Here is a 25,342-nt window from a genome sequence, read left to right as displayed (position 1 = left end):
ATTCATTTTCAAAAGCAATCTCCCTACCTGGGTGACATGCATCTTAAAAATGTGAACTATCAAGAACATCAAGAGAGCCAAATTACCTGGGGATCTCTGACCGTCAGAATACCTGGTTTCTTCTGCAGAATTAACAGTGTCTGGGCATTCTGCTGAAATTTAAAGTTTGTTAGCGTTCCCGATGGCCAATCAGCACTGGCTCACTTCGCACTAGCAAACAATTTGTTACCGGTGCCCACAGATAACCATAGGGGGCAAAGTAATTTTAATCTAAAAATGTTTTTGTGGTAGAAAGCTGCTATCAAATGTTCCAGAAAGTGGGATAAACAGAAAATATAAATACCTCAGCTTGGTATATCATGTTGTCAAATAATTAAAATTGACTTCAGAGCTATTAATTAGGACTGGCTGAATAACTCACAAGTTTATAAATAGAAGACATTTTAGCTACCCTTTTATGTCAAAAGCTTATAATTTCAACTGTGCCTGAACGAACTTCAGCAACATTTAACAAAAGTGCATTGAGTGCCTGTTATGTGACAGGCATTAGGGAAATAGCAGTGAATGAAAGACAGGAAAAAAAAAACAAACCCCTGTCTTCGTGGAATTTATAAGCTGGTAGGGAGACAGACAATAAATAAGATGAGTAAGTAAAAAATGTTATGTTAGTGACAGAGACTAAGTCTAAGAAGAAAAAGTGTTGCAGGGAGGGGACAATAACAAGCATTGAGAGTGGGGACATTGGGTTGAAATTTGATTTTTAAAAATTTTTCATTGTTTAATTTTTATTTTGGGGCTGCGCCACATGGCTTGCAGGATCTTAGTTCTCTGACTAGGGTTTGAACCCGGGCCCTCAGCAATGAGAGCGTAGAGTCCTAAACACTGGACCGCCAGGGAATTCCCTGGGTTGAAATTTTAGATAGTGAGGCCCAGGAGGGCCTCGTTGAGAGAGTGACTTTTGAATAAAGACCTGTAGACATCTGACTTTCTAGGGGAAGAATATTCTAGGCAGAAGGAAGAGAAAGAGGAGAACCCCTGGGACAAGAGCCTGCTGGCTTTTTCCAAGACAGAGAAGAGGTCAGGTGGGCTGGATGGACTGCAGGGAGGGAGTAGCAGGAAACGAGGTCAGAAAAGTATTAGATGGCAGATGATGTAGTGCCCCTGGGTCATCGCAAGGCCCTGACTTCACCCTGAGTGAGAAGGAAGCCCTTGGAGGTCTTGGGCAAAGGAGGAGCTGAAGGAGGGACTGAGTAGGAAAAGGCAGAGACTGGCGAAGGAGCTCTTGAAGTAATCTGGTCATGAGACAATTAGGACTTGAACCACAAGGGGTGGTGAGAAGTGGTCACGTTCTGAATATATTTTGACAGTAAAGCCAGTAGGATTGGCTGACGTACCGGATGTGGCTGGGAGAGGAAATCAAGAATCAAGGATGGCACCAAGGTTTTTGCCTTGAGCGACTGGAAGAACAAAGTTGCTCTTTAGTATTGTTATGGGGGAAACTGCAGAAGTGGTTTAGGGGGAAATATTGAGAGTTTGGGTTTGTATGTGAATGTTATAAAATGGTCAATTTAGGACGTTGACTTTTTCAGTGAAACGAGTAGCACACGCCTATTGGAGTAGGCCTTTCTAGGGCAGTAGCTGGCCCAGTCTGGCTGCCAAAATCATGATTGCAGTAGTTCAGGAGGTTCCATTCAGTCTAAAATATTATATGACCTTGAGGAGTAATTAGAACTTTATGTGAAACATCAATAAAAGATAATGTAAGAATTGTTTAACCCATACTAAGGGATAAGAACTACCCATAGCTAAACACAACTTTAACACACTATAAATGATATTTAATGAGATTTAAATGTAAACTCCCAATTTCTCCTAACTTCCAAAACAGACAAAAAACAAAATAAAACAAAGAAAGCAGCCCTTAGGCAGCTTTAGCTGAGAGAATGGTTTCTTTTCTAGTTCAGGCTGAATCCCTATTTTTGATCCTCTTCTGAGTGTACGTAGCTGGTTCTTAAAACTCTTGCCAGGATTAGAATTTTAGCTGTTAGGTTGGGGATACTGCTGACTCACCGTCATTCAACCATGGGGTTTAGAGTATTTGACATTGTCATTGACAGTGCAGACGTTTAACTGGTAGCTTTGGAGTCAAACAGACCTGAGTTCAAATACTGACTCTACCTCTTGTTTGCTGTGGTCAATTGCTTAAGCAACTAAATTGAACTTCTGTGAGCCTCAATTTCTCCACATGAGAATGGGGAGCATAATAATAAGCTGAACTTTCATTGAATGATTACTATGATCCAAGTATTACTCTAAGTGTGGTATATTAACTCATTTAATATTTATAAAAACTCTATATTGTAGCTGTTATTATCACCCTGATTTTAGTGATAAGACATAAAGCAGTTAAGTGACTTGCTTAAGGTCATATATCCAGCAAATATAAAAAGCCAGAATTTATAATTAGGCAATCAGGCTCCAAAATGAGGTTTGAAAACCACTGCACTATACTGTCTCTTAAAGTCTGCATAAACATTAAATCAAGAAATGTTCCTAAGTCTAAACTAAATGATAAATACATGATAGCTACCCATCTCACCCATTCTTCCCATCATTATATAATAATCTGGCATTCAGATGGCATCCTTCTGTATCTCTTTTCTGTCCTCTCTTCATCTTCCAACCATGTCTTCTTTTACGACTCAATTGATGAAGGGGAAAAAAATCAATGAAATGGTGAAAGAAATAATAGAATTGAAGTTTAAGAGCAAACGGTGGGCTATTTCTCTAGACATCACAAATATTAATGACCAGAATTTCAGCAAAATGTAAAGGACTTGGAAGACATAGAAAAAGGCTAACAAGAAAATGGCAGTAAAGGAAAGGAATGGACAAGCAGCAGTATTCAGTCAACTGTAAGACTGAACAGAAACATACAGCTATATAAACAGTAGACAGATGTGAATACCACAAAAATCCTCACTTTAATATTCTCTTAAAGCAATGAATTATTCACAGATTTCTGTAACACTTAGAAAATCCACAGCGTTTTAAGGTTTTACACTCTTCCATAACTTCATAGTTTATAAGTAACTTTATACTTTTGAATGATCAGGTAGAAGTAAGCCCTGGTATGTGCCTCATACATGGTGCAGCTTTAGAAAATGTTAGGGTTTTTTTCATTAATATTATAGTTTCAGATTATTTCTCAAATGTGCTTTTTCTTTGTCTTTCCTTCTTTCCAAAGAAATTTAGTAAGAGATTTCCCCTTTATTTAAGTGATGGGAAAGTGTTTAATTCTATCTAGAGGAATCTGTGTTCTGTAAGAGAAGATTCATAGAATGTTAAGAGAAAAGTTGACTTAGCTACCAGTCCTACCACGGAGTAAACTGGCAGTAGCTAAATATATATATACTTCCAAAGCTAAAGTGAATTCAAAGCTCAAAAAATAAAAATGCAACTTGAGCGTTAAATTTAGAACCTACAATTGACTAAAGCAAGAAGAGAAAAAAAGAAAAAAAAAATTGAGCCTATCAAACTTTCTGTGTAAAAGTTTGCCGAGAAGAAACCATGGGGAGAAAACCAGAGAATAATCATTTGCTAAAGTTCTGTGAAGTAGAGGTGTTACTTCTACCCTCTTAAAACTTGCCCCCTGGGTTGAGCTTGAACTTCAAAAACTCAACATAAGTTTCCTAAATGTTTTTGTGTAATAAACAGTTTTGCCATAAGATTTCTTAGGAATCAAAGGTAAAGACCAGGGTTCTGTAAAGAAGGTAATCTAGCCTCACACTGTTTCTATTTATTTGGAAAAGACAACAAAATAAAACAAAATTAAGAAGGACTAGAGAAGAACAGGAAATGGACACGAACTTTCTTCTGGTTCTCAGTTCATGGTTCAAGAACAGACATCTCTACCAATGATGCGCCTAGCCTGACTCTCCTGGGCTAGGCTGACACAGGGATTTGCTCCTCAAAGAGATTTTCAGATGAAAATAGTCCATGAAACTTGTTTCATCTTGGGCTGGCTTTTTCATTTCTTACCCTTCACTTTATTGAGAACAATCATATAAAATATGAGCTAACTAGGAACCTACACTATCTGTTCCAGCTACTGGACCCTCATCCAGGAGTAAGGCTTTGTGTTTTTGTTTTGTTTTGTTTTTCCATCTATTTCTGGAACCTCCCATCCATCTTCTCTATACTTGTGCTCTAGGTCCAATTGTTTTTAAAATTTTATCTGTTTATTTATTTTTGGCTGTGTTGGGTCTTCGTTTCTGCGCGAGGGCTTTCTCTAGTTGTGGCGAGCGGGGGCCACTCTTCATCGCGGTGCGCGGGCCTCTCACTGTCGCGGCCTCTCTTGTTGCGGAGCACAGGCTCCAGACGCGCAGGCTCAGTAATTGTGGCTCACCGGCCCAGCTGCTCCGCGGCATGTGGGATCCTCCCAGACCAGGGCTCGAACCCCTGTCCCCTGCACTGGCAGGCGGACTCCCAACCACTGCGCCACCAGGGAAGCCTGGTCCAATTGTTTTGATATACATTTTTAAAAACTTAGGATAGTAAGAACTCTTTTTATTTTCTGGGATCTTGGTCCCAACTTATTCTTAACATTATTAGGTGACACATTTCTCTGTATCATCATAGGCAGTTAGAGATAAATATATACTATGCATATTTCCATAGGTTCTGACTAACTGAAATAATGCTCTATTTTCTAATTTATATATGCAACAAATACTGAGTTTTCCCTTCTGAATCAGTGGGGGGATCTCCACAGTGTTGTGAATGGAAAAGAAGGGCCCTTGTCGAGCATCTCCTCTTCACCATATGGACCCTTAAAGATTTGTCAAGGCTTTAGGCATTTCATCGAAGCGTTTATTCCCCATTCATCTCCAGAAGAGAGTAGGAAATGGGTGTGCTGGGACTTGCCCTGTTTTTAGCAGAAGAAAATATTTCTGTTTTAAATATGTTCATTCATGAGGATCAATATTCATCCTGAGTTTTAAAAAGGTCACTTTTTAAAACGCCACTTACAAGCAACTTTCTCATCTACCTCCAAATTATGGGTTTTTTTTTTTTAGTTTTTATTATTTTTTTCTCTTAGTGTTTGGGAATTTCAACAGAAGTACATAAAAATTTCAGCCAGATACGGAACCACAAAGGGTCACGGAGTAGCATGAAGCTAGCTGTGTTCATTTCTCTAGGCTATTTGTTTACCCATTCAGCTATTACTGGCAAAGGGAAGACATGTCAATATAATTTGCTTTTATTTTTATATTAGAAAGATGTCTTACTACACCTTAAAGTGTAATTCAGAGGGTGTAGTTAAAATGTAATTATAATGATACCAGGCTTTTCACTTCAGGACATGGTGACATTGCTGGAAGTAGCTGTAAAGCTTCGTTGTGTGACCTCAGGAGAGAAGTATCTCTCATTCCCAAATAGTTCTTGCCATTTTGTTTTGCAGGACCAAGTATCCTCTTAAGAGACAGAACATGATGACATATACCAGCTAGTTATTCATTGTATTGGACACATACTATTTTCTTACCTAATTTCTTCTCAGTTTTTAAACTTTGTGTTTATATGTATTGTGTTATCATTTTATTTTAGCTCTTCTCTCATGACTGTCTTAATTCTCACAAATTCTCAGAATTTTTTCTATGCTTGTCTGTCCTTGTTTTAGTTATCTATTGCCATATAACAAACTATCTCTAAACTTAGTGGTTTAAAACACCCATTGACTATTTTCTCTCAAGTGTCTGTGGGGTGACTTGGCTCAGCTGTGCCGTCCTCAGATCTCTCATGTGGGACACTCAGATGGGGTGGATGCAGGACTTCTTGAAGACTTGATTGGGCTGCACATCCAAGACGGTGCTTTGGTGCTTCTTCATGTGACCTCTCTCTCCAGCAGAACCAACTGGACTTCTTATGTGGTAGCTCAGGACTTAAAATGCTCAGTGGGTTAAAAGCTCATTAACTGGATTTGTTGGTCTAATAGTAGAGGTTCCCATGCCAATTACATTCTGTTCTTTCTCAGGAGGCTTCCCCACTCCTGAGACCCTCTAGGGTCTCAAGAGCAGAAAGCAGAAGTAAGCTAAGCCTGGAACTGTTAGAGTCATCGTCATGACATTGGTCAAAGCAGTCAGATTCAAAGGAGTAGGTACATGTTCCGCACCTTGGGGAGAAGTGGCAGCGTCACATTGCCGAAGACCTGTGGAAGGGGAGATAGTGTCGAAGCTGTCTTTGCAGAATACGGTGTGCCTGAGTCAGTCCCGATAGCAGTGCAGGTATTGAGAATTCACTGAAAATTACTCTCAAAATGTTTGGTGTACTTACATTAGTCTGTTTCTCTCCAGAGAGACAGAACCCATAGGTTATACATATAGGAAGAGATTTATTATGAGGAATGGGCTCACATGATTAGAGAAGCCGAGAGGTCCCATGATACACCATCTGAAAGCTGGAGACCCAGGAAAGCCACTGGTGTAAATCCAATCTGAATCGCAAGGCCTGAGGGCCAGATGAGCAGCTGGTGTCCTTCCCAGTCCAAGGCAGAAGGCAGATGTCCCAGTTTAAGCAGCCAAGCAGGAAGCTGCCTTTTTGTTCTTTTCAGGCCCTCAGTTGATTGGGCGATGGCCACCCGGATTCGGGAGGAAAATCTACTGAGTCCACCTATTCAAATGCTAATCTTATCCAGAAGAACGCTCACAGGCACACCCAGAAATAAAAATGTTTAATTTGGGCACCCCTTGGCCCAGTTAAGTTGACACATAGAATTCACCATAGCAGTACTGGATTTGATGATAACTCATTCTACACAGCGTAAGTAATGGTTTCTGTTGTGCTGTGGATTCCCCATCACTATCCTATAGCTAGAAGCAAAATCAAACTTTCCCTCAGCTGGCTAAGGGGTTAGACATACCTGACAATCTCTGTCACAAAATTTCAAAAGATAATTAGGATAATGAAAATATGATCTTCAAATATTATTTATTAGAGATAAACAACATTCTTGATGTGTTCAGGTCCAGGAAGTGTCAGAAGCATTTTTTTTTATTTTTTTTTTTTTGCGGTACACGGACGTACACGGACCTCTCACTGTTGTGGCCCCTCCCGTTGTGGAGCACAGGCTCCGGACGCGCAGGCTCAGCGGCCGTGGCTCACGGGCCCAGCCGCTCGCTAGAAGCAAAATCAAACTTTCCCTCAGCTGGCTAAGGGGTTAGACATACCTGACAATCTCTGTCACAAAATTTCAAAAGATAATTAGGATAATGAAAATATGATCTTCAAATATTATTTATTAGAGATAAATAACATTCTTGATGTGTTCAGGTCCAGGAAGTGTCAGAAGCATTTTTTTTTATTTTTATTTTTTTGCGGTACACGGACCTCTCACTGTTGTGGCCCCTCCCGTTGCGGAGCACAGGCTCCGGACGCGCAGGCTCAGCGGCCGTGGCTCACGGGCACAGCCGCTCCGCGACACGTGGGATCCTCCCGGACCTGGGCACGAACCCGCGTCCCCTGCATCGGCAGGCGGACTCTCAACCACTGCACCACCAGGGAAGCCCAGAAGCATTTTATTAAGCAGCTGCAGAAAGGAGATAACTCACAGATTGCTGTATCAAATATGACAAAATTTACTGCATTTTTAATGAGTTCACTGATAGTTTGTTTATACCCTAAGTGATTAACAACAGCTAAAATTTTAAATTAATCAGTTCTCTATGGTTATGACTTCATAGTCGTCTGAAATGGAAATCGGCAAACTATGGCCTGTAGGCCAAATCTGGCTCAGCAGCTGTTTCAGCAAATAAAGTTTTATCGGACCACAGCCATGCCCATTTGTTTACATTTTGTCTATGGTGGCTTTTGCTACAATGACAGATTTGAGGAGTTGTGACAGAAATCATATGGCCTGCAAAGCCAAAAATATTTACTTATCTGGTCCTTTACAGAGAAAGTTTCTGACCCATGACTAAAATAGTGAAAGTTGAATTTGTGCTTTAAAAAGTGATAAGACAAAATTCTGTACACACTGATGGAGGTCTTATCTTCTTGGACCCTGGGAGTTATGAAATACAGGGGGGAAAGCCTCCTGATAAAGAACAGAATACAACTTCCATGGAACTTTTATTCTTAGAACAACAAACCAAGTTAATGAGTATCTAACCCACTGAGGGCAGAAAATATTTACAAGTATTTGCACTTGGATAAACAAAAGGTCCAAGTGATTGCTTCATGATTTCCTTTTAATTAAAATTGATTCTTTTTTTAAAGTAAGACTCATATATCTCGACATTAGACTATCCTTTTCAAAAGAATGTATTTATATTTTTCTGCTTTTCTCACACTTTCATTGCTTTTTCTCTCTGTCACTCAGAGGGATTCACTTTGCCTAGAGATGGATTGGGATTGTTTTTTTTTTGGCTGTGCTGGGTCTTAGCTGCAGCACGTGGGGTCTTCATTGCAGCGTGTGGGATCTTTTAGTTACGGCATGTAGGCCCTTGGTTGTGGCATGCGGGATCTAGTTCCCTGTCCAGGGATTGAACCAGGGTTCCCTGCATTGGGAGCATGGAGTCTTAACCACTGGACCACCAGGGAAGTCCCGGATTGGGATTTTTTTTAATAAGAGGAATCCAAATGGAAAGAAAGTCAATGTTTTGGTTTTCAGTTCTGAATAGGCTCTTGAAACTCTCAGCAGAAGCAATTATTTTGAAAACCGAAGCTTTAGTTTTGCAAGATGAAAATCCTGTTAAGAGAGGAAAGGGTGATAGGAAATCAACAGGGTCAGCCATGAAAGAGGCAGGGTATAGAATTTATGTAACAATAATAAATTGAAAAGGGGAAGGGGGATACTCAGTGCTCCCTGCGGATTAAACATGGCTCACCCTGGTTGCTAGCTGGGGAGGATATTGATTGAGGCATCATGTTGGAGGAAGTAAGAGGGACTTGAAGTGAGGGGATAGGACCTAGGGGGACCACAGGGAGAGGGGCAGAGTCATCTCTCAGAAGCAGCCACCCTGTGGCCACACTAATACCCAAAGACCATCCACCCCTGGGGTGTGGCCTGAGCTGGGAGGCCAATCAGCATCCCATTGCCTGGTGAGGGCCTACATGTCAGCATGAATCATCTCACATAAGTAGCCCTCTCTCATGCTAAACCCATCTGAACTCTCCATGTGGTCAATGTTCTTTAAATGGTCTAGGACACTCATAAGGCTCCCAAACCTTGGTATCTGGAAGAGGCACCTGGGGGGGGCAGCTCTCTTGACAGTCTTGCACGGTCTCCATATAGACCATGTGGGCAAGAGCTGACTGCAGTCCAACCCGAGTCTTAGCAAAGTGCCCTGGGGCTGGCCAAATCTAAGGTTTGATGATTCTATGATATATTGTGATAGTTTGTGACAATGTCACAAATAAAGAGTAAAGATTACCTATATTGCCGAATAAATAGTGTTTATCACACTGTTCCCAAGGCTTCCATCTCATCAAAAGCTTTTGCTTACAAAGAGGCATTAGGACAAGAAACAAATGATCTATGAGTTCACAAAAGACAATTTTTATGACCAGGTAGTTCTATTACAATCAGATACACCTAAGTGTTAAGATGGAGAAAGGAAGCGACTGGAGAGGAGAGAGGTGATGATCTGAGTAGCTCGTAATGGGTCGGACTCTAAACAGCAACCCACTGAGTATACTCCACATGTAGGAGGTGAGGGAACAAAGACGAGGGAAGGAAATTCATTTACTCCCGATAACACCATCATTCAAGCCCACCTCACTCCAGGGCTCATGCATTTTGCACAATACCAATCTACCTATATAGAAAGGTATACCAAAATACCTGAAAAATATCAGAGGATCCTTGCTTTGAAAATATTCTTTAGGGTTCAAGTCATAAAAAATCATAGTTGGTTCTAAGAAAATTGTGATAGAGGACGTCTCATTTTTTCAGCAATACCTTATCATTAGAGATTTCCTGCCCACTCATGGCTCAACATCCATTCCTGATGAATATACACGAATGAATATAGCATTCCTAATGAATATATGCTAATGGTCAAGAGAACAGATCCTAAAGCTAGGCTGCTGCTTTGACGTTGTGACCTGGTGCAAAGCTGCTCAACCTCTTTGTGCCTCAGACCCTTTGTCGATAACATGGGCCATAACAATAAAACCTACCTGACAGAGTTTTGTGAGGATTAAATGAGTTAGCAATAAATTACATTATTTGAATAATTGGGGGAATTTGAATATGGACTGTGTATTAGAAAACATTATCATATCTAGGTTGAATTTCTTGAGAACGAGAATAAGAATAGTATGGCAGCCATGTTGGAGAATTCCTTGTTCTAATACTAAATGCTCAAGTATTTAGGGGTGAACATTGTGATGCCGTGATGTCTGCAATCACTCTTTAATGGTTTGGCAAAGAAGTGTATATATATGAAGAGAGGCACACAGAAACAGAAAGAGATAAATATGGCAAAATGTTAACCGTTGGTGAATTTAGGTGCTCATGTGCTAGTCTTCCAACTTTTCTGAAGGCCTGGCATCTTTCAAAATAGTTAGGAGATGATGGGTTCATGTTTGTGCGTATGTGTAAGAGTTTTCTACCCCATCCCACCGCCGTGCCACCTCGAACCAAGTCAATAGGAGTAGGGTTGCCAGATGTAACACAGGACAGTCAATGAAACTTGAATTTCAGATGATGAATCATTTATTTAGTATAAATATGTCCCAAATATTTCACAAATGCCAAATATTGCATAGAGCATACTTATACTAAAAAGTTACTCATTGTTTATCTGAAATTCAAATTTAACCAGGCATCCTACATTTTTATTTGTCAAATCTGGCAGCTCTAGTAAAAGCTGTTTATTTCCCTGATATATATGGCTGAGCCTGCCCACAAGCATGTCAAAATCTTAGTTATGTTGATTTATCCATGAAAAAATGTCTATCGTCCTTCTGCGTTTTAAACCATAGAGGAAATAAGCTTTCATACTTTAGTTGAATCGTCATCCCACTGGTCTCACATTTTTTTCATTCTGAATCTCTCATTTTTCTTCTTAATTATAACACATTTGAAGGATTGCATTTTTATTTGTGATAAAACCCATAGATAGAATATACATACAGGTCACATAAAAATACATGAGGATGATAATTAAAACTAATATACAGTGATGGATAGGTAGTGCTATTAGAGAACTACACATTTATTGTATACAGTGTTACTAATGTCAGTGAATCTCTTCTAAGAAGCACCTCTCGAACAAAGGGCATGTTTTAGCAGTTAGCGCAAACGCGTTAAAAACACTATTTATAGAACTACAACCTCAAAATATTCAGTCACACACGATCTCATGCATTGGTTAACCACTTTGGAACGGCAGCACCATTCCACATTATAATATGCACATTTGTTATATTGCACCTTCCTGAGTTGAACTTTGAAAACGGTAACCACACAAAGTGCCGGAACGGATGCATTTATCCCAGTCTGGGCCTTCACTGGTGGTAGTAGTAATCTTGACCGTCATAGCCGTCGTAGCTCCGCCCTTTATAGTAGCTGTACTCATCCTCATAGGCTCGGTAATTGTCCCCACGAGGTTCTCCATTTTCATTTTCGTAGATTTCATATCCATTGTCGTACTCACTGGTGCCTGTTTGTTCATACTCCCCCTCATATCCAGGGGTGGTAGTTTCCCCCAATGGTGGCGGGGTAGTCCCGTAGATCTCCTGGGGTGGAGTTGTAGGTTCATATCCACCATTCGGAGAGGCCGCTGCCTTAGAGCCACCATTGTCCTGCCCTCCAGCCACTGTGGTTCCTTCTGCATTGGCTTCAGTGACACCTTCTTCGCCTTCCTCCTCTCCATTGTCCCCACCACTGCTGCCATGGCCAATGTCTATCTCTGTGCTGTTGGTGCTAGTGCCATTTATGCCTTGCTCATTATCATCCATTTCTGCTTCATTTTCATTTTCTTCCTCTTCTTCTTCATCACTTTCCTCCTCTTTTGTAGCCTTCTTTCCTATATCCCCAGCCTATAAGGAAAAGTTTGAAGGAATCCAAATTTAGGTGTGAAAAACATAAAACTTAAGGCCATTGTTTCATCCAACATAGAGGCTGTACTGACAGCCTTGTTCTACATGTAATTCTTAATTGAAGTCAATTTAAGTTACAAAAGAATTGGTGGGTTTTTAAAAATTCAGAATTAGTACCTTTGTCATTGGGTTTTGAGGGAGAAAAAGGTACCTGATAAATAAGTCTCTGTGGGAGATGCTTTCTATGGCTTTGCTACTCACTTTCTCTGTCTTGGAATCCTCTTCCCAGAAATGCTATGGCATCTCTCAGGACCTTTTATCCATTGCTAAGATGCTTGTCCTTAGTCTTCTGTGATTATATTGAAAGGCAGTATAAGAACATGGGAAGAGAACTTCCATGGGAAAAACCTTTCCTTATTTGTAAACAGGGACATTGGACCTGCTCTTACTTTTTCATTGAGTTAATGAAGATAATATAAAATACTGTGTGTAGAGTGTCAGGATAACCTCAGACTTCAGTAAAGCAATGAAAGCAGATTGAACATCTTGGAGGAATTGTTACCTTCGTGGGAAGCTGGATGGCAGCTAGACCTATATTCCCTGTTCCAGGTGTGGTCTCCTCTCCATAACCAAGTGTGGTAATGGAAAGGGTGGTGTTCTCAGCCTCCGACTCTTCGTCTTCATTTCCATCAGAATCTTCATTCTCTTCATTGTTTTGTTCTTCATTTGAAGTCTCCTGGAGTAAGTGTCCAGAGCAAGAAAATTTGTTTAAGCTAGAAGATAACTCAAGATTTGTTGAAGTCATGAACCCTTATTGGAAAAAACCTCCTCCGTATCCCTCAGCCAGCTTGTCACCCAGTGTTGACAATTCTGCTTCCTCTTATGCCATTTGCACTTCTCACTTCTCAGAACTCAGTTCAAAGTTTTCTCATACTATTTACCTCACTATAGTGTGTTTTAGATATTTATGTATTCCATTTAATCAATTCAAAAATATTTGTGTAATAATTTCAGCATATCTGACTATATGGTATCATACAATACATGGCTTAGGCTCTTGAAGTCTTGTTAATAGCTACTACAACATGATAGTTCATTAATTATTGTATTTGCTGACAAATAAGCTGAGAACTTTATACCTATTTTTTAATTCCTTAGAGCAGTCTTTTAACGTAGGGTTGTAACTCACACCCTTTAGAAAAGGAAAGTGAGCTCAGAAAAGTTAAATAACTTGTCTAAAGTCTCATAGTAAGTGATGAAACTGTATCTCTCTAATTAAAAAAAAAAAACAAAAACCTGGGCCCTTTCTGTGCACCATGACGTTTCTGATGACAAGGAGGATTTATGTGAATTGTCCACATTATACCTAGGATATTTTTTCAGAAAAGAATTTTTTATAGAAGCCCCTCTCTTCAAACAAGTTGATTGCATGTCGTATTTACTATCAAAAAGAAGTGCATGTATTTCATTTACTTTCAGGAGTATTTAAAGAAAAAGAGACATATTAAATTCAAAATCCATCTGCCAATATATAAGCCAGTTTTGAGCTGTGTGCAGTATTCAAAAGATGTCAGGCATTTGACACACAATCTTTCTGTGCAAAGAAGAAATCAAACACTCCACGAAATCCTTAGCGATATATTATGTTATTGCAGGAAGACGTTTTTTAAAAATTACTCCTCCTCAATGAATGTTATTATCATCTTTAACATTTTACTATTTTGCCTTTACTCCATGTTGTTAGGCAATTGTTTGTTGATTGAGTTAATCTCTCAAAGTAATTCATAGCTAATATTGAAAGTCAGGAATTCATACACAGAATTTATTTACTTTAAATGAGTACTGGAAAACTGAATTTATTTCAATGTGTATTTTTTTTTTTGCGGTACACGGGCCTCTCACTGTTGTGGCCTCTCCCGTTGCGGAGCACAGGCTCCAGACGCGCAGGCTCAGCGGCCATGGCTCACGGGCCCAGCTGCTCCACAGCATGTGGGATCTTCCCGGACCGGGGCACGAACCCGTGTCCCCTGCATCGGCAGGCGGACTCTCAACCACTGCGCCACCAGGGAAGCCCGTCAATGTGTTTTTAAAGAGATTGTGATGTTAGGATAACTTTAACTAGGCATCCTATATTTTAAGACTTCAAAACAAACAAACAAAAGCCAGATTTAGCCTGCCTTATTACTAAAACAAATGATGTTTGTTTCATCAGATTTGTAAATTCCACTGTTTTCTTTTTTTTTTTTTTTTTTTTTTTTTGCGGTACGCGGGCCTCTCACCGCTGCGGCCTCTCCCGTTGAGGAGCACAGGCTCCGGACGCTCAGGCTCAGCGGCCATGGCTCACGGGCCCAGCCGCTCCGCGGCATGCGGGATCTTCCTGGACCGGAGCACGAACCCGTGTCCCCTGCATCGGCAGGCGGACTCCCAACCACTGCGCCACCAGGGAAGCCCCCAATTCCACTGTTTTAATGAACTCTTGGAACTACTAGAGTCCACCCCAAAACAGTCTCCAAGCTAACTGTGTCAAATATCACACTAACACCATACTATTTATTTTTTCATGTTATATGCTTTAGTCCAACAGCTTAAATCTTTCAGGGAAGAAGGAGGAAAGATCCTTAGAGTAGGAGAAGATACAGTTTGGGTCCTGCACCATTGTTTCACAGGTGAAGAACCTGAGGTCCAGTGGGATAGATGACTCACATGAGGTCAAAGACATGGCAGTTCATTAGCATCAGGGTCATGAATACAGACCCAAACTCCCAACTCGTAGGATTCTCCATTTTCTGCTAACAACACCCTTTCTTTTCCTAATAATTTATTTAAGGTTGTTCTGCTACAATATGTTAAAAAGGAAAGTAGGTCAGTCTTTTTATGGGTATGAGACCTCAAATATCCTCTTAAATAGAAAAATTAGCAATCATTTGTGCTTAAAAGTATTATTAACCCACCAGAATAGCTAAAATGACTGAAAGAAACACGTGTTGGTGAGAATGTAAAGCTACTGGAATGCTCATATATGGATAGTGTGAGTTTACATTAGTACGTCGTCTTTGGTAAGCTGTTGGTGGCATCTCCTCAGGAAGAACATATACAGACCTTTCAACCTAGATATTTCATGTCTAGGTAAAGTGGCCTCCAGAAATGAATGCATATGTTCACCAGGAGGAGTGCTAGAATGTTCACAGCAGCACTCTTTTGTCAGAGCCCAAACCTGAAAACTCCCCAACTGCCCATCAACAGAAGGATAACACATTGTGGTACATTCACATAATGAAATACTGACAATGAGAATGAACGATTTTCAACTATAGAAACATATGAACCAATTTCTGAAGCTGAGAGTGGAAGAGGTCACATGCAAAAGAGTATATGCTGCATGATTCTATATATGTATGTATGTGTGTGTGTGTGTATATATATATATATATATATATATATATATATATGTGTATGGAACACAAAAAGAGCCAAAAACAATCTGTTAGGAGTCAACATAGCAGTTGCCCTTGGTGGTTGTTGGTTAACGCATGGAATGGAGCACAAAACATCATGTGCTGCTTTTTTCTGTGGGTGCTGGTTACCCTTAAGTGTTCAATTTCTGAAATTTCAGTCATCTATAAACTTATGATAATTGTGTTATGTACATTATATTTCAATAAAAGTTTTATAAATGTGAAACTGAATAATTTAGGAGAGGGGGAAAAAATGTATGATCACCAAATAGAAAATATACCTAAGCACCTTCTCATGGGAATACAATTCCTGGAGACTCTGTATTTAATCTGAATTGCCAGTGAAATTTTAGGGAAGAGATGGGGAAAAAAGAGGTTCTAAACTCTCTTCAGGATGGAAGACTCCCAGGTGTATTCATCCAGTTTTCCACTATCACTTTGAATGAATGGTCTTTGGAGCATTTATTCCTCTGAAGTTTCAAAACCAAACCACCAAATATTGACTGGGCACTATATACGTATAAGAAACTGGGCTGGGCAGTGTGAAGAGATGCAAAAGAGGGTACAGCACTGTTCATCCTCAAAGCAAGGATTGTTACCTATGGTCTCTAGTCTCCTGGGTCATGGGGAGTTTGCAGATCAGTTCTGGGAGGACCAGAAATGTTCAGAGATTGTTGGTAAAATATCGAGTACGTGAGATTTCATCAGAGTTCTAAAGGAACCTTAATGTTTCTCCGCCCCAACCACCATCGCAACAAATGAAGAACCATTGTCAAAAGATATGCGGTCTAACCGGGAAATCTAGCTGGTAAGGCAATTTTACAGTCTCTCTACAGCAAGCAGCTGTAGTTAAATGGATTACCCTAGCTCAGTTCTTGTGTAAGATTACTATGTGGAACTCCAGGCAAAATTTTCTGGGATTTAGTAGGTGGCATTTTTCCTGGTACTGGCTTGACATTCTTGTAAGGTACCCCTTTAAAAGCTATTAGGATAAATTGTGGTACTAAAAAAGTTACTTTTATGGTTAAAAAAAAAATCAGACTAATTATGCGTCACTTTTAAAGTTCCCACACCATTTTGTTTTCAAGAGAGCAGACGTTTATCCATTTTGATCCATTTTGGACTGTCATTGTCCCTTCATAAATAGCATCTAAGAATACCTGAATTTAGAAGGTTCCCAAACCAGTGGGTAGCTATAATTGACTACACAGGAAAATGTACCTAATTAGTATGTTTCTATGGGCAAGAATGTCAGTTATAAACATGTTAGCACAATTTCCAAGTTATATAGATGAATTTTAGCCATGCACTACACTAATTTGTAGTAGTATATAGGAAGGTATTTATACATCTTGAGCATTTGCATTTCTATAAAAACATGAATTTTATTAATAGGCAAAAAGACATATAAAATTCCAATCAGAGAGAACAGCCCTACTTTGTGAGTCAAGAAAGGCAGGTGAATCACAATAACACTGTAGAGGATATAAGATTAGCTTTCTTATACTACCCACTGATTAAACTGAATTTTTAAAGTTTAATCATTAAAACAAGTATTGCACTAAGTTTAGGATTATTGTATATTTGTCTTTTACCATCATGCTCTATCCACCTAAATGTAAATAATACTTTCTTTCCTTCTCTCAGAATTTACATTTCTTCCACTTAAAATGGAGATACCTTTTGTATTCATATACAACTTACAGGTATCTTTATCCCCTAACTGTTAATAGTGTTTTAAGCAGGTCATTTTATTTAATCCTAATTTAAATAATATTCTCCTTGTCCAAAATAGAAGGCTGTGGGCAGTTGGTAATCTGGCAATGTCTATTTGCTGAGTGTAGACTACAGGAGACTAGTTTTCTATTTGGTTTTTGGGCTGCCTGGTTTGCTATGAAAAAACCTGCAGAAATTCCTTACCTCTTCTTCCTCCTCTTCTGAGCTATCACCATTTCCATTTTCTTCAGACAAGTCACTACTGCTCTAAAAAAAAAATGTATACATGAATTCATAGACATATGAATTTATTTGTACATACATAATTATTTACTTAGAACAGTTCTCATGCTACTGTGAGAAAGATATGAGTAGATTAGACATATGCAAAACAAAGTTAGAGAGAAAGGGTCATTTTACAGTGATCAAGATATGCATTGCAATACTCCATTTTTAACCTCGAAAGCATTGACAGTGTGTTGAAATATTTTGTTTGTAAAAATGAGAGCAATGAATGGCAGATTGGCTTAGCTCTGAGAGAATGAGAATTATCTGGTCCAGTTTTTTTATTTTACAGAGAAGGAATCTGAAGCCCACATGGTTGTGAATTCTCCAACCAGTTCAGGCAAGTCTTGAGCTAAAACATCGATCTCATTGTTTTATTTTCTTTACAAAATATGAATGAAATGATAACTAGGGTTATTACAAAATATGTTGTTACTGGATGATTTTCATAAATAATGAGCTCTCTTGGTGAATTTAACTTAGAATTTGACTTGAAATTAAATTTGCATATAATTTTTAGTACCTTTTAATCTAATTAAAGCTAATGCCTAAAATGAAGTGTGTGTGTGTGTGTGTGTGTGTGTGTGTGTGTGTGTGTGTGTAAAGTTATATAAGAGAAAAATTCATTTACTCATTTAGGAAATTTATGAGTACCATTCCTCTAAAAAGCTCAATATTGAATGAGAATAAATTAAACCAAGGAGTCTGCATATAAAAATAAAATTATAAGTTAATGAGCTTTGCTACTTTTTAAAAGGAAAGGTATATCTAAACATCTGTTATCTGAGCCTTTAAGACAGTGGAGGAGATTTTTCCTCTTTCTCCCAATGTTAATCCAAATTGAACTTTCCTTCTTTCTTCTGCAACCACTCCTTAATGACACTAAGCATACAAGTAGATACCTAACTTAAGATTCTGTCATTTTCTGCTCTGCAAATTTATCTTTGATTCTGGTGACTCAGTTAAGTACTGTCGGTCTTGGAAAACATAGCTGCAGAAGAACCTTAGGGTTAGAGATCAACATGAGGGAATATCCATGTCCCAGCCCTGCTCAGGCCTCTCCCTGTTGGGCTCATTCTTCAGACGGCCAAGCCATCCACCCAAGGTGTCTCCTTGAGCCAAAAATAATCTTGGGTGGAAAAGAGAATAATTAGACCTGCTCTTCCACTGCCATGACCTTAATAGCTGTGCCTTCCCTAGTCCAGAGGTGAATAAAGCATTAGATTATATTGGAACTATTTCTATTTGTTAGTTAAATTATATATAGAGGATAGCATATTTGTGCAGCATATTTTGTCTCAATGGGAATGTTTTAGTCATTTTACAAGCTTTCCTTACCTCTAGCTTTCATCTTACTCCAACCATTTCACGCTTCAATTAGTATCTGCAGTGAGGACAGTTTTAAAACTGCATGAAATGCCTTGAAGACTTAGCATTTCTTATTTTCCTTTCTTTCATTTATGCCTTATTGCCAACTTGTCAATAAGTCCTATTGATTCTTCTGGAAGTCTTTCATATACTCCTTCCAACTTCTATCCCTACTGCATTTATTCAGTTCCAAAATATATATTCCAGGCATTGTACTGAGAATGTAGGTCGTAGCAAGAGAGGAAGTTGCAAATATGGGCAGTTCCCCATGTCAAGTACTGTGATAACTGAGATGAGTCTGATAAAAGAAATTTAAGATAAAGTCCCTGCTGTCTAAGAGTTCACACACTAACCAAGTATCATTTTAATCATAAAAAAACAATTTCCTCAGCTAAAAATGCTTAGGGTGTTAAGCTTATTTATAGTTACATTTCTGTACCCAAGCAGATAAGCTACAATAGACTGACAGCCTTGCGATCAACATAAGCTATTTCATGCAAGTTGGTATTTTAGAAAAGATTTTATATATAAACACAGATCAGTTTGAATAAAACATGAACTTCAAAGCCAGCGCAGCTTCATGCATTTGGGGGTGATAATCTGGGCACTAAATACTTAACAGACTTAAGGAAATAAATAATAAGGAGCTATGGAGACATATAAGTAGACATGTAAGGAGAAAAATCTTGGAAATCAAACTTTGTAAAGCGGGATGATAGATCCTCAATACTAGATCAGACTCTTGGATCAGGAGATATATTTTATTGGATTATATTTTGAAACAACTGTCTTATTTACAAATTCTACATTGGTTGAGATAAATCTATCTGCATATAATCTGTAGAAATTTTGCATATTAAAGATCTGCTTAAAAATCTGTGAACTTTGGGTCTATCGGTGAGGAAAAATATTACCTCTCCTAATAGCTTTTCACTACAGACATTTGAATTGGGCCACACATAGATATCTATAAAAATTTTTAGGTGGGAATACCTCCAAGTATATGATATTTTAGAAAAGTTGAAGAGGTAGTCCGAAACATAAATGTATTATCATTTCCATTTAGTTTAAGAAAGACAACAGAGTTTCAAATGAGCAATGTTTATTTATGGGCAAACCAAAGAATGGAAGGCAATTCTGAAAACCCACAACTCTTGTATCATTTGTGCTCATATTTCTGTGGCCATACACATTCCCCATAATTATTATGGTGCTAGAAATACTTTAAGATGATCATTTCCTACCATTGTATGAGTTGGAAGTGGGTTAGTCCAACATATGCCAGGATACTATGCCAAGCCACTCTGCTAAGGCATCGTTTTCAGAGTCCTTACTGCTTTTAGTGTCTCAGGAGACCGGGGTTAGATGGTGCATAATTGGTGCCCTGAGCCCAGACTGTATAGTAATAAAAATAGCACAATTCTGGTTTGTTGTCTATTTAAAATCAGCACCACACCCTCTAGTTTTCAGAACCCTCTACACAGGTAACTCAGTAAAAACAGAAATTCTTATTTTTAGTGTTTAGTTATTTTTTGTTTGTTTGTTTACAAATTTTAAGGATGTTTTGTTTTTCTCACAAGCTTTTTAGTTTGCTTCATGCATTTCTCTCTTTCCTCTGCATTCTTGAGCTACACTTTCCATTAGAGTTATGCTCCAATATGATGTATTGTTCTAGTGAACTACACAGGTCAAAGGTTAAGAAACGCTTCAGCAAACCAGTGATTATCAGGAATTTTTTTAATGCTCTTTGTTGTTTATGAAGTCAAATTTTTCCCCTAAATTAAAAGAGTTTAAATTATTGGATATAAGACAGCTATATGACTGTATAATATGGCAATTAGTGGCCTTATCACTGACTTAAATGTCAACAACTGATAAAATTGTCCACTTTTGTCAGTGAATTAGACAAAACACCTGAACTCAATGTTCTGCAGTGTGTGCGTTCATTAGGTCATTCTAGACTGGGCCCAAATGAGTTTACTCTCTATGTGTGTGGCTCTGCTTTACAAGAAAACCTTAGGAATAAATTGTATTTTATTATATTAAAAACAAACTGTTTGTAGTAAGTGGTCTTTGTGGCTGAATTTCAGGGAGAGTTGACTTTAGGTATTTTACAGTTAAATTTGATTCCCTTTCAGTTGTAATGGATGAGAAGGAAAATTAATTTTTACACTTACCTGAACCGGAAATCGTTTTAGAGGAGGATAAAAGTAGGCATGCTTGTAAAGATAATATCGGGGCCTGTACTTAAAGACCTGCATGAACACAATAAATGATACATTCATGTTTCATGTGCAATAAATCTAGAGGAAGTGTAGTCAAGCCAAGGAAGTATGCTAAGGTGAATTACCCCATTTTCTTCAGAATCCTCTAATTTGGCTCTTCGATGCAAATTTTTCATCTGTTTAAAAGAGCATCTAATTATTACATATTCTTTCAATGTAAAAAGACAAAAATGGAAATAACTATAGGTTTTTAATAAAGAACTTACTGAGAGAGCACAGGCCATTCCCAAAATGCTGAGCAAAATAAAAGCCGTCTTCATTTTGCTTCTGGAATTAATGAAGTGTTAAAGTTAATGAGTAAAACTAAGAATGTACCCTTTTTTGCTCATACTAGGCGATGTATTTAATTGTTTTCATTTTTGTCCAATTAGAGTTTTGACTAAGTCGGACCAAATATCTGCCTTTGTTCTAAAATTGTTCCTTCTGTTTAAGTGGTAGAAGACTGACTTTATCCATCTATTTCAGTAATCATGAGTTCCATATTTGGTTTTAACCTGTCTGCTCTGATTTGTCCGTGGAAGACCGTTTCATCACTGCCACGGGCTTGCATGCTCAGTGTACTTCATGTTGGGGCGTGGAAGCCTCCTGATGCCCTTGACATAGGAGCATTAGCTAGTGCCGTTAGGTGACCTGTTTGTTTTGTTTATAATTAAAAACTACGCAAAAACTGAATACATTCAGATGGTTGCTTTTACGCCAATTATCCTACAGGCTGTTTCCAGCTTCTCTGTAGCTTTTGAAGTAAAAGTTTGCTTGTAACATGAAGACTAGGAGGCATTTTCCCATGGATATCTTAGAATACTTGATATTTTTTATGTGTGTGAAAAGATCCATGACGTGAAATATTATTCTCATGACATGTAGCACCCAACATCCATGTTTAAGGATGATTCTATGAGAAGAGTTATCAGAGTTCCTCGTGGGATATCAGGGGGCCATTTCCTCAAGTTACATTGTTCTCCAGCTCCATTGAAGCTTTCCATCCCTGATGTGGGAGGTTGTCATGGAATGGATGTAGGGCTCTCCAAGGTCAGGTGATAGTCGTGATGGAGACATCAATTTTATGGAAGAATTGAAGATGCAACTCTCAGAATAGGAGGAATACATTGTGAACAGTCCTGGGGTTTGCAGCCAGGCCAAGATCTCAGTTCCACATAGATTCCTCACAGGTAAAAGGAAAGCGATTGTGAAACAGTATCTTAAGTTTATTCTACTTGATAAAATCCTATTTTAATAGAAGTTGAACAAACTTAGCTGAAAGCCACTAACACCCAGCACTTGCACTGACAAACACATTTAACTGAGAGTGCTTTCTCCTCCAGAGCGACAGTTTTGGCAACCTTTTAGAAGCAATATGTAATGGTAATGGGAATTTCCCCATAAACACACTGGGAAAAGTAATATTTAAAATGTATGAAACGCATGTCATATACTGTACTCTGAAGGTAGATTCTGCATTTTATCGTCATTAGCCACGATTTATTGCATCCTTACAGAGTATCTGATGCTAAAATAAACATTACACAGAGTAAGGCTAAAGTCCTGGAGAAGCTGTCTGGGGTCCTCTGTCACCTCTCTTTGTGGCAGAGTGGGTCTTTGATTTTGATGCCTGCAAACTTGCTCACCATCCTGTCCTACTTTAGCAAAAGTTCTTGATGGCCACGCGGGGATAAAGAGGTTTCCCCTAAAGGAGACCCATCTGTTTAAGAAGCTCTCATTGCTACTGAGGTGCTCTGAACAATACTTTGACCTTGGCCACCCATGATGGAGCCCATCAACAAACAGGAAGATTATTGCTCTGCAGCTTTATGAAAAGAGTTGGAGTCATTACAATATCTTAAAGAGCTAAAAACTAAAATATGTAGAACCATAGAAAGAGTTCAGAGTATAAAATTTTCTCATTACAAACCATAAAAACAACTAGATGAAAACACAACAGGAATAATATAAAAAGAACCAAGTGATCCATGTAGGTAGCAATTGGCTGCCTACATAAATCTCATTTTATTTACTTTGTGTTTCATCAAAAGCAAAGACCTCTATAGTGCCCACTACTAACCCAGACAACAATTAAAAAAATTTTAAAGGATTGGTTTGAGAATCTAATTGCAAGTTTTTATTGGGAAGAGTATAAACTAACAACATCTCTTACTTCCCTAGTACTATGCATTTTTCCATTCTGCTTTTAGAGCTATAAGATACTAACACCTTGAAACCAAATATATAACATACTGAAAAATACTGTTTATAATTGAAGTACAGGTTAAGCATAATTGATGGAGAAATCAACATACATTGAGGCAGATTTGTAAATGCAAAATAGTATTTCAGTCAGATTATCGTGAATGCATCAGAATGAGTAAACAAACAGTTATCTGTGAGGTACAGAGGTAGAAAGTAGGAAGCATAATTTTCAGTCTATGTACATAATAATAAGAACTTATTTACATGCTTAGGTTAATAAACTCAGCCTTTTGGAAAGAATCTAAAACATGAGGTACTAGTTTAATGATAAACAAGTGTTAAATTACATAGCAATTCTATACAATGTGTTAATATCTATATTTAAATAAAAAGCTCAAAACCAAGCCTGGAGATGTGAAATGTGGCGTGTTTGATTTTAAGATAATCAAGTCGTCATGTTAAACCCTACCCTTTTGCAGTCCTGGAGTGAGAAGGCAGGCTCCCAGGAGTGAGTGACACAGATTGAGTACTTCCTCTGCTTTCTCACTCACTCATTCACTTGCTCTTGCAGGCTATAAACTCTTCTTTGCCTTCCCACAGCCAATCACTGTCATGGTCAAGGTGATGTCAGAATGTGGATTTTCACCAGAAAACCCCCGAACTTGCACACTTTTTCAAGACACAAGCTCAGCTGAATAAACATGAACTGTGGTTCTAGTGCCAGGAGGTTTGCATTGTGGAATTTAATTGAAGGTTTAGATGAAGATGAATAGTTTGAGTTCTGAATATATATAATAATATACTGGAGTTGAATGAAAATAAATAGCAAAAGATTTAACCATTTAAAAATTTCATAATTATACAAATTTTCATTATGTTAAAAGGAAGGAAAACTTACTGTAATCAGATACAATCCTACATTATTAAGTTAGTAAAAAAAAGATACTAAATAATAAAGGAAAGGACCTGATAAACAATTAATACTTTAATATCAATTATTTTATTTTTTTTCCTGAAATATGCTTCAGAGACTCATAAATTAAAATTGGTATAATTAAATGTCAAAATGTGTAAGGTATATTTCCTGAAACATATTGCTGAGTATAAAGGTTTTACACTAAGTTTTTGAGGATTGTGCTACTGATAGTAGCGCAGTGTACCATACGGTGATGGTAAGTATGCCCTGGGTTGCATGGCTAGTAAATGGGGAATCTAGGGCTCAAAGTCAAGTCTAATTCTAGAGTCTACTTTTAATCACTATATATCCTTGCTGGCACATTCAGAAAATTTCAGTGATTCAGTAGATTGGAATATAGTGAGTGGCAGTAGGGACGGATGAGGATGGTCAGATAGGCAAAGACCAGATGAGGGAGTGGACTTAGGCTGCACTGAGGAGTATGGACTCCATCATGGAAGTGAGAGAATCCCAAAGGGTTAAAGCAGAAAAACAATATATTTAGATTTGCAAGTTGGAAAAATCTTTTGTTGATAAGGCAGAGCTGCGTTGAGGAAGGCAAGATTGTTGTGGAGGATAGGATTTTCAAGAAGCTATTTTAGTGGTCCAGGAAAACAATGATAAAGGTCTAAACTGAAGCAGTAGCAGTGGGGATGGAAAGGATGGAACAAAGGAAAGCAATGTTAAATAAATAAAATTAACAGGACTTAGTAGAAGTAAGAAAAGTGGAGAAGCCTAGGATGATTTCTGGATTTAGGGCTTGGGTAATTTTGAGAATGGTGCGGCCATATCCCATGCAATACCTAGCAGAGCAATTGGTATACTATAATCACTCAGTAAGTGATTAACAGTTAATAGTATAAGATATACTATTAAAGTTAATAGTATTAACTTTAATATTAAAGTTAGTAGTATTAACATCAAAAGATGGAATATAGTGAGTGGCAGTAGGGACGGATGAGGATGGTCAGATAGGCAAAGACCAGATGAGGGAGTGGACTTAGGCTGCACTGAGGAGTATGGACTCCATCATGGAAGTGAGAGAA

General features: G+C 38.4%; 2 protein-coding genes across 2 annotated transcripts in view; both read right to left on the bottom strand.

Moving 5' to 3' along the window:
• MEPE (matrix extracellular phosphoglycoprotein) overlaps nt 1-25,342 on the bottom strand; it is a 101,783-nt gene that overhangs the window by 12,706 nt on the left and 63,735 nt on the right. Inside the window, exon 2 of the mRNA XM_028491586.2 lies at nt 17,424-17,486. The gene's annotated coding sequence lies outside the window, so the exon portion shown is untranslated. The remainder of the gene's footprint in view (nt 1-17,423; nt 17,487-25,342) is intronic.
• Nucleotides 11,459-23,835, bottom strand: IBSP (integrin binding sialoprotein). The gene is made up of 7 exons (XM_007122756.2): nt 23,806-23,835; nt 21,364-21,424; nt 21,223-21,273; nt 21,050-21,127; nt 17,424-17,486; nt 12,611-12,784; nt 11,459-12,048 (listed from the first exon to the last, which is right to left on the bottom strand). The coding sequence occupies exons 2-7, from the start codon at nt 21,415-21,417 to the stop codon at nt 11,515-11,517; spliced, it is 954 nt and encodes a 317-aa protein (XP_007122818.2). The 5' UTR covers nt 21,418-21,424; nt 23,806-23,835; the 3' UTR covers nt 11,459-11,514.

Source organism: Physeter macrocephalus, chromosome 7, assembly GCF_002837175.3.
Source record: "Physeter macrocephalus isolate SW-GA chromosome 7, ASM283717v5, whole genome shotgun sequence".
NCBI classification, from domain to species: domain Eukaryota; kingdom Metazoa; phylum Chordata; class Mammalia; order Artiodactyla; family Physeteridae; genus Physeter; species Physeter macrocephalus.
This window is presented reverse-complemented; position numbering and strand designations above follow the sequence as displayed.